Source organism: Dendrobates tinctorius, unplaced genomic scaffold (genome assembly GCF_039654945.1).
Source record: "Dendrobates tinctorius isolate UK_male_01 unplaced genomic scaffold, ASM3965494v1 ptg000022l, whole genome shotgun sequence".
Classification (NCBI taxonomy): Eukaryota; Metazoa; Chordata; class Amphibia; order Anura; family Dendrobatidae; genus Dendrobates; species Dendrobates tinctorius.
Genome location: NW_027361690.1, coordinates 34564525 through 34575109, shown reverse-complemented (window position 1 = coordinate 34575109; position 10585 = coordinate 34564525). Strand labels below are relative to the sequence as shown.

General features: G+C 42.9%; 1 protein-coding gene across 2 annotated transcripts; it reads right to left on the bottom strand.

Moving 5' to 3' along the window:
- Positions 1-4733: 4733 nt before the first annotated feature.
- Positions 4734-6996, bottom strand: LOC141083957 (olfactory receptor 2B6-like). 2 transcript variants are annotated; one of them, XM_073568371.1, is made up of 2 exons: positions 6982-6996; positions 4734-5657 (listed from the first exon to the last, which is right to left on the bottom strand). In XM_073568371.1, the coding sequence occupies exons 1-2, from the start codon at positions 6994-6996 to the stop codon at positions 4734-4736; spliced, it is 939 nt and encodes a 312-aa protein (XP_073424472.1). The 2 variants fall into 2 exon arrangements, with proteins under 2 accessions (XP_073424472.1, XP_073424471.1); XM_073568370.1 differs by lacking the exon at positions 6982-6996 and having other exon boundaries at positions 4734-5678.
- Positions 6997-10585: the final 3589 nt, after the last annotated feature.

Below are 10585 nucleotides of genomic sequence, written 5' to 3'. Positions count from 1 at the left end.
GCCCAAGTTTAATATGCAAAGGAGGGAGAAATACCTTTGCTGGATCAACGAGAGGATTATCTTTAACATTCTTCTGTCCAGCAACCAGGTTTTCGCAGAGTGGCCAGTCTTTTCTGAAATACTGCATTTCTCATTCACGATTGTCCCACTCACAAACAAAACAACAATACTTGGTATATCCAAGCTGCAGTCCAAAAAGAAGTGCAACAACTTTTAGATCACCACATATGTTCCAGTTATGATTTCTAATAATGTGGGTCAACAGTAACTCCATATTCTCATACGTTTCTTTCATGTGTACGGCATGTCCAATAGTTATAGAAGGATAGATATTTCCGTTGTATAGTAAAACAGCCTTCAGACTTAAAACTGATGAGTCAATGAACAGTCGCCAGTCCTATGGGTCATGTTCGCATCCAAGAGCACCAAACAACCCTTAGACGTCATTGCAAAATGTTAAACTGTCAACATGGTTGAAAAGTTGATTAAGGTCTTCTTGACAACTGTGAAAAACAGAAACTCTTGTCCTTGGTAATAAGAGATACCGTTCTTGTAGCCTTGATCCCAATAGTTCTGCCTGCCTCTTTGACAATTTCAAATCTCTGACCAAGTCACTCAGATCAGCTTGACTGAAAAGATGTGGATTAGATGTAGAAGGCTCAAAGTCTGGGACTGCAGCAGTTTCATTTTCCACTGACATTGTTAGTTCTTCGTCGTCATCCTCCATTGTCCACACTTTGGTGGCTTTGGAACACGAAGACTTTCATTGTGTGGCAGTGGTCTTATGGCTGAAGGAAGATTAGGTTCTTCTATTCATTTCTTGTTCTTTGCTGAATATCCTGTTACATTTGTAGGGCAGAAGTAGCAATCTGTTACATGATCTCTCTGCTCTCTCCTTATCAATGGGACAGCGAATGGCATTGAAGGTCGTGATCCATTCAGCCATGCTCTTTTGATTCCTCCCCTGTCCAGGAGATGTGGTATGCTCCGTACACGGTCAGCCGATTGATTCACTGCACCTGTGCGGAATTCGCATGATAAGTGCTTGCATATGTGAAGATCAGCGATTGATGTTATTTCAGTGGAAAGTTCAGAATATACTCTTTCAGAAAAAGTTCATATATGAGTTTTTAAAATTCTAACAGAATATTATAATGTTTCGTATCATTTCTCAAAAACCTTATGTGATAGGAAAAATCTGAAGTCATTTCTGAAATCAGCATGAAAAAATCTATCATGAACACTCAAAATTGTCTGAGGGGAAAAAACCTTGGTAACACAGTGTTAAGGGGGTTTTACACTAAGCGATATCGCTAGCAATATCGATAAAACGTCACTGGTTTTGTGACGTTATAGCGATATTGCTAGCGATATCGCTATGTGTGATACTTACCTCCGACCGGCTCCCCCGCTGGTTATCGCTGATCGCGCGAGGATGTCCGGCTCCATTTCTCGTCGGGCGCTTCCTGCTGAGACTTCCTGCTGTGACGACGAGCGACGCGTGGAGGCGGGCGGGAGGACGCCAGGGTCGCTGTGTGTGAAAGGTGAGTATCGTGCGCTGCGTCGCTGCTGCATCGCTGTGAGATCTTTCTGTATGAAAGCTCACTAGCGATCATTTAGCGATGCACCAGCGATCCTGACCGGGTCGGATCGCTGGTCGGATCACTGGTGCATCGCTAAATGTAAAAGGGCCTTAATTTATTAATTAATTGTAACAAAGGTATATACTGTTAAAAATTGACTGGGAATGATAATGAGGAAAACTCAGTCAAGCAATAATAATAATTTTAGTATGTAAAGATCATGGGATAATCTATTGATCTAATTTGTAATTAATATATTGAGGTGCAAGTGTTTACACCTAATGGGTATGTGTAATCTTATTGCTATCTGATTCTATATATATCGCAGCCATTGACATAAGCAGTAGTGTCCTGTGGTTGAACACCGTGACATGTGTATGATAGCGGCAGGTCCTGTAATCATGTTAAATCGGCGCATGCACGCAGGTCCTTTTGCAAAAATAGCTTGGCGCACATGCTGTTACTGATCACATGACCCGCAGGTCCTTGCAGTACGTAAGGTATGAGTCCACAGAGATTGGTGGTGATATTGACTGCATCTGAGACTCGGAAGTACCCCCCGGATTGGTTACCTAATAGCGCCAGTCATTCCAATTGGTTACCTGCTAGACATGTGTTGGGAATGGATGACCCAGAAGGACCCTGTAATTCGTTGTCGCAGTAATACAATGATTTCCAATTGGATAGGTTAGGTTGTGTGCCTAGAACCTCGGCACCAATGAGAATTTTTGTCTCTTATTGACCTATCCACAGGACTGTGTTTTTAGTAACAATATACAGGATTGGAAGTTGTGTAGTGGTTTTTGACTGAGTGAACCTCATGACATCACAACCAACCCTTTAAAAGACCATGGGACATGCCCAGTTTCCATTGGAGCCTCATTATCCCTGAAGATGCCAGTAATGGTGAAACATGTTGGGGAGGCAGCTGTTTTTTCATTTTAAAGGGAGTCTGTCACCCCATTTTTGGCCTATAAGCTGTGGCCACAGCCATCAAGGGCTTATCTACGGGCAGCACGGTGGCTCAGTGGTTCGAATCCCACCAAGGACAACATCTGCAAGGAGTTTGTATGTTCTCCCCGCGTTTGCGTGGGTTTCCTCCGGGCACTCCAGTTTCCTCCCACACGCCAAAGACATACTGATAGGGAATTTTAGATTGTGAGCCCCATCTGGGACAGTGATGAAAATGTGTGCAAACTGTAAAGCGCTGCGGAATATGTTAGCGCTATATAAAAATAAAGATTATTATTATCTACAGCATTCTGTAAAGCCCCCGATGTAACCTGAAAGTTAAGAAAAAAGAGTTAGATTATACTCACCCGGGCGTTCGGTCTGGTCCGATTGGTGTCGCCGTCCGGTCCGGCGCTTCCCATCTTCATACGATGATGTCCTCCTCCTTGCTTCTCCCTTGGCTCCTGCGCAGGCGTCCTTTATCTGCCCTGTTGAATGCTGTAGATAATCCCCTGATGGCTGTGGCCTCAGCTTATAGGGCTAAAATGGGGTGACAGATTCCCTTTAAATAATACAATAGTGTGCAACTTGTAGTACATTATGCAGTGACTATGCAGTGACAGATTGAGATCAATTCCTATGTGTACTAGAGAGATACATGTGAGCAATTAATAGAGAGCCTTTAGATTAGAGGTGACAAGAGTAGACTCAGGTACTAAGCACTTTAGCTATGTAGTAGTGATATCATATCCCAAATTTGGGAATAACCCCTGAGCTCTGTGAAATTCTGTACATTGCTAGACTGTTATAAAGGGTAGCTACTGTTGCTCATCAAGTTAATTGGAAGCAATACCCTGGTTGTGTACCTATGAGAGTTTCATGAGGCCACATAGTCTATACTCCAATTTGATGTGTATCTCTGCCATAAAGGAGATAAGTGACAATCGCAGAATTTGTGATTTTAATTGAGCAATTTTTCTCCCTTTTTTGATATATTAAAAGTTAAATTTTACATTTAGGAATCTTTAGTTAGGAATTGTTTGCCTCAGGTAATTTGTAAATAATTACTTATATTTCTGACAAGCCTGCTTTTGCCATGTGAGAAGTTTATGCTGTTTTCTGTGCTGCTGGAGAGTCATAGCTCCTTGTTGATTTGTTATGGGACATCCACGGCTTGTTTTCCTCCAACAAAACCTTCACACTACAAAAGATTTGTTGGCCCATAATGTGGAAAATAATTTGACCCTCTGAGATTATCGCAAATAGGACCCATCATCACCATGACCACTACCATAGGCTTCATGTCTAGCCTCCCTCACCACTAGCAACTGAAGCATCATCTGCTACTGAGCTGACCGCAGAAGAAGTAGATCTGTCCCTGGAAGAACTTTTGGCCAGACACTGGCTCTACTCTTTGTTGCCAATGCCACTTCTACTGAATCACGTCTTAGCCACCCCTATCTGATTCCCAGATCCTGTCCACCAGCACCACACGTTCATTCTCATTATTCCTGATATTGGTGACAATAGTCTCAGTGTGGGAAATTTTTTGAGCTCCCTGCCCCCTCATTATTTCCCACATTTAAATTTGCCCTGTTTCACTACTATTACTAACACAGCTAGACATTTGAGTTATGTCCTTCATGGCCTCGACCCTATCTCATCTAAGTCCAAACACTGAATGTTCTAATACAACTTATGACTTGGAAGATGCTGTGAAATATCTTCCTAAGCACCCAGAGTGCTGCAGTTTAAGGGTATAATGGTCAGAAAAGACAGAGATATCTTTGCTAGAATTGAAAGTTCACAATCAAAAAGATTCAGTATTACAATGGTGAAGTAGAAGGAAAAATGTGCAGAACGTTGACTCAAGCTGACAGTGTCACTGTCAGAGGGAACAATTCTGCTGTTTCTGGGATGAGTGATGTGTTATATAGTCCATAACATCTTCCGCTTCTTCCCAACTAATATGCTTAACAGAGGCAAAAAAGTACAATTAGGACCTACATTTAGTTGTTCTGCCCCCTGGACAACTGGTGTCTGTGATCATGGAGCTACTGCTACAAGGCCAGATGCTCTGCTATAATGCATGTCAAGAGAGTAAAATAATACTTGTATGTGCTAGTGCAAGTTAGATCAGAATGATTGTGCATGTAGTTTAGCAACTCTCCCCTATTGTTTATGGAATCAATATCCTTATCATCTTTTGACTGACACAATATTTTTTCTTGTGATGTCCATAAATGCTCCGATTACATCCTTGTTCCTCAAAGTGTATATTAAAGGATTCAGCATTGGAGTTATAACACTGTAGAACAAGGTGGCCATTTTGTCTTGGTTCGCTACATGGGTTGATCCAGGCCTCATATACATAAATATGATGGTGCCATAAAACAAGGATACAACTATAATGTGTGAGGCACAGGTGGAGAAGGCTTTCCTCCGTCCTACAGATGTTCTTATCTTCAGTATGCTGGAAATGATGTAACCATATGTAATAAGGATAAGGAAAAATGGACCCATCACCACCAACATGGCAAAGAAGAAAATAACAGTCTTGTTAAGAGATATATCTGCACAGGCCAGCTCTAGGACTGAAGGAACCTCACAGAAAAAGTGATTTATTACATTGGGACCACAATAGGGCAATTGTAATGCAAAGACTGTGTGTACAATGGAGTTTATTATTCCTCCAGCCCAGGAACTAGTTGCAATCTTAATACACAAGGCAGTATGCATAATATTAGTGTAGTGTAATGGGGTACAAATAGCCACATACCGGTCATAGGCCATTGACAGCAAAAGGTAGCACTCTGTCCCTCCTAGAGAGAGGTGAATGAACATCTGAGTGACACAACCATTAAAAGATATGCTTTTTCTCACTGACAAGAAATTAATGAGCATTTTGGGGACTATACTTGACGTGTACCAGATGTCCAAAAATGACAAATTACTCAAAAAGAAATACATAGGGGTATGAAGCCGTGGGCTTATTCCACGGAGAGTAATTATCATTATGTTACCAATTAGTGATATCATGTAACAAGATAAAAATACAACATATAACACTTTCTGAATACTTCGCCGGCTGGTGAGCCCAAGAATAATGAATTCATCCACAAACTTGTTTTTAGATATGTTCATTCCAGTGCTGTAATTGTGGAGAATCATTCTTTTCCACTTTCTAACATGTAAATACACATCAGTCTCCTGTAGAAAATAAAAAATAAACGAGCAATAATATATATGCATTTAGCCATTTATTTATATATAAGGTAAACTTTGTAACTGCTGAGCACAAAATGTTAGTTGAAACACATTACTCTACAAATAATTATGGTAGATTAAACTTTGGTCATTAATTGCAGCATGGGCAGACACTGATAGCTTATGGCCCCTATGCAAGAAATGTCTGGGCCCCCCTCCTTTTATGACGACAAAGCTACAGATATATATAAATATATAGCCACACACATACAGTATATATCTTACATAGTCTCCTCTATTATGTATATTGCCGTTCCTTATTACACAGTTATGTGTTACTCTTGTTATGTAAAGCACCATCTCTTTCATATCGGATTATATAGAACCCTGTCTTTATTTTGTACCGTCCTCTCCTCTCTTGTTAGATATATAATGCAATGACAGCTGATTGAGCACGGGAAAGCTTCTTGGAGACTGATGGACTGGTCTTCTGGTCAGATGCTGCTCCATCAGAAGTCATTTTATATCTAAAGGGCCTGTCACACTAAGCGATATCGCTAGCAATATCGCTATAACGTCACTGGTTTTTCTGACGTTATAGTGATATTGTTAGCGATATCGCTATGTCTGATACTTACCTCCGACCGCTCCCCTGCTGGTTATCGCTGATCGCGCGAGAACGTCCTCGACCGTTTCTCGTCGTCAGCTTCCTGCTGGGCTTCCTGTGGAGACGAGCGTGGACGCGGGCGGGAGGACATCAGGATCGCTTAGTGTGACAGGTAAGTAGCGACCCCCGACCCCTGCGATGTCCCTGGTGAGATCTGCCTGTGTGGCAGCTCACTAGCGACCACTTAGCGATGAACCAGGGATCCTGACCGCGTCATATCGCTGGTCGGGATCGCTGATACATCGCTAAGAGTGACAGTACCTTTACAAGAGAGGATTATGCAATAAAAGAGGGCGCAGTGAATAATAAAAATAACAAGAATAAACTATGTAAGAGGCAGCACTGTACAAAACAGCAGAGGAAGCTAAATAATAAGGGACGGCACCATATATAACTAGAGAGGATGGTCCGTAATAAGTAGCAGTGTTATGCATAATAAAATAGGAAACTATGAAACTAAGGACGGTGCTATACACAATAAGTGAGTACACTATATACTAAGGGACTGTGCTATACATAATAAGGCTACATTCGTGTTTCCTTGTGCAGTGTCAGTGTGCTGCCCACTTTTACAGACTCATTGAGCATGTCCTATTATGATCCTCAAAATCGGATAAGAACAGGACATTCTCTGACCCTCACGGGTCTCATTCTCAGATCCATGAATTTCTTGAATATGTGAATGGATCTATAAAACTCTGAGTCCATGTGCTGTCCAATAAAAATAATCTGGCATCACAAAGACATATCACACGAATGTGAGAATGTGATGTGGCCTACGGAATTTTACAGATAATGTTAACACTCCAGTACACATAGTGCAGATACAGGATAATATTTACCCCCGGACCTTATAGCTGACGTTTTGTCTGATTAGAGTCTTTTTCTGCTGCTTCTTTTCCATCTGATCAGACCTTCATGTTGACAGCTTCCAGTCACAACTCGTCTTGCTATGATGATCGTTGCAGCCCTGAAACTAACGAGGTCAAATACATTGTATACATATAGTGGGTACAGAAAGTATTCAGACCCCTTTAAATTTTTCACTCTTTGTTTCATTGCAGCAATTTGGAAAATTCAAAAAAGTTCCTTTTTTTTCTAATTAATGTACACTCTGCACTCAATCTTGACTGAAAAAAACAGAAATGTAGAAATTTTTGCAAATTAATTAAAAAAGAAAAACTGAAATATCACATGGTCATAAGTATTCAGACCCTTTGCTCAGACACTCATATTTAAGTCACATGCTGTCCATTTCCTGGTGATCCTCCTTGAGATGGTTCTACTCCTTCATTGGAGTCCAGCTGTGTTTAATTAAACTGATAGGACTTGATTTGTAAAGGCACTCACCTGTCTACATAAGACCTCACAGCTCACCATGCATGTCAGACCAAATGAGAATCAAGCGGTCAAAGGAACTGCCCAAGGAACTCAGAGACAGAATTGTGGCAAGGCACAGATCTGGCCAAGGTTACAAAAGAATTTATGCAGTATTCAAGGTTCTAAAGAGCATAGTGGCCTCCATAATCCTTAAATGGAAGAAGTTTGGGACCACCAGAAGTCTTCCTAGACCTGGCCATCCAGCCAAACTGAGCAATCGTGGGAGAAGAGCCTTGATGAGAGAGGTAAAGCAGAACCCTAAGATCACTGTGGCTGAGCACCACAGATGCAGTAGGGAGATGGGAGAAAGTTCCACAAAGTCAACTATCACTGCAGCTCTCCACCAGTCGGGCATTTATGGCAGAGTGGCCCGACGGAAGCCTCTCCTTAGTGCCAGACATATGAAAATGAGAGTCCAGTCGCCACAGAGGTACTGCACCTCATCCAGATGTGTGGTATCCCACCCTCAGGTAAGGAGCACCACCCAGGACTCCTAGCACTCGCACCCAACAAACACCAGGTTAGTCATGGCATCTGTGTGTTCCCTTGGTGAGGATGGCATCATCCCAGGCTGGCTAGGAAAGGGTGTTGGGGAGTCAGTGGGGAAAGGTAGTTAGAAAGGGAGGAGCTTAGGAGGTGGTGTGAGAAGAGACATCCAATCAGTGACAGTTAGTGGGAGGAGTTAGTGTGAGGTAAAAAAGATTGTTCTGGAAAGATCCAGTGAGTCAGTGGCGGGACAGCAGAGGAGCAGGACTGATGTGGGGAGAGTAAGGGTCGGAGAGACACATTTAGAAGGAAGGAAGCTCCTAGGAGAATAGAAGGGGTCCTTGGGGCACGGTAGTGCAGAAAGCCACCCATGGGGCCCGTATCCAGACATGGAAGGACCAGGCCACAGTGGGGGAGCCATCCCCTAAGTCTAGTGGAGAATAACAAGTGAGGCTCAGCTAGCAAGCCGGAGGCTGAGGTAACTTCAAGAGCCTCAGCCGCAAACACAGTTATTCCCCAAAAAGCCAGCCAAATAGGAGCAAGGGGACTTTGAGAATGTCACCCGACAGGGTCCATGGCTGCTGGCTCGGGGACACTTCTTGTGAAGGTGCAGGGCAGGAGACAAAGTAGAGATCAGCGCAGAGAGGCAGCCTAGAAAGGTGAACATAAAAGTAAAGGTGTTTCAAATCTAGCTGGGAGTTTGCGGGACCCCTCACCCGGAGGACACAGTGCCAAGTGGGCCACCGTATACACAGGAATTGTGAGTAAAAACCCTGAAACTGCACACAACTGTGTTCATCGTGTCATTAGCGTCTCGCCTGCCCTGCACCGCACGCACCATCACCATCACCATCACCGGCTCAACTAATAACACCTTAATTGCCCTTGGACGCAGCTCTGCCCGTGGAGAGCTTAACCATCTTTGCTGCCCTAACACCGACCCAGAGGATCTGCATTGCAACGTCGGCTACCATTGCCGAATACAACGGTTGGTGTCACAACAAACTCCCCATTTCCCTACCATTTCTCCATCATTTTCCCCATTATCATCCTTCATTAAACATCCATCTTTACTGGATGCCCAGGACCACGGACCGGGTCACTGCCACTGTGACACATCCCCTTTAAAGAACCTGACCGGCCCGGTACCGAGTAACCTAAGGCCCTGCGGGGTGTTCCAAAAGCCCACATAGAGTTTGCTAAAAACACATGAAGGACTCCCAGACAATGGGAAATAAGATCCTCTGGTCTGGTGAGACGAAGATAGAACTTTTTGGTGATAATTCTAAGCGGTATGTGTAGAGAAAACCAGGCACTGCTCATCACCTGCCCAATACAATCCCAACAGTGAAACATGGTGGTGGCAACATCATGCTATGGGGGTGTTTTTCAGCTGCAGAGACAGGACGACTGGTTGCAATTGAAGGAAACATGAATGCGGCCAAGTACAGAGATATCCTGGATGAAAACCTCTTCCAGAGTGCTCTGGACCTCAGACTTGGCCAAAGGTTCACCTTCCAACAAGACAATGACCCTAGGCACACAGCTAAAATAACAAAGGAGTGACTTCAGAACAACTATGTGACCATTCTTGACTGGCCCAGCCAGAGCCCTGACCTAAACCCAATTGAGCATATCTGGAGAGACCTAAAAATGGCTGTCCACCAACGTTCACCATCCAACCTGATGGAACTGGAGAGGATCTGCAAGGGAAAATGGCAGAAGATCCCCAAATCCAGGTGTTAAAAACTTGTTGCATCATTCCCAAGAAGACTCATGGCAGTACTAGCTCAAAAAGGTGCTTCTACTCAATACTGAGCGAAGGGTCTGAATGCTTATGACCATGTGATATTTCAGTTTTTCTTTTTTAATAAATTTCCCCAAATTTCTACATTTCTGTCTTTTTTTCAGTCAAGATGGGGTGCAGAGTGTACATTAATGAGAAAAAAATGAATTTTTTTGAATTTACCAAATGGCTGCAATGAAACAAAGAGTGAACAATTTAAAGGGGTCTGAATACTTTCCGTACCCACTGTACATATGTCTTCTTAGCCCTGCTCCCCTGACTATAGATATGTACCCCACCATTAATATACTATTAGCCACACACCAATCAAATTATAAAGTGATAAGAAGCACTGTGTCCCCCATTAACTATAATCTCCACCACCCAATAATATAAATTAGTCAGTCTGTGACTCTTCCCAATTAACTGTAAGGCTATGTGAATGAGATCCCTGAAGTCTCATGCACATGTATTTATTTTTTCCTTGCGGATTTGCAGCAGATTAAAATCTGCATAATTTCAATT

Coding starts and splice junctions, on each gene's coding strand:
- LOC141083957 (XM_073568370.1), bottom strand. CDS start 5,678: ATGAACATATCTAAAAACAAGTTTGTGGATGAATTCATTATTCTTGGG.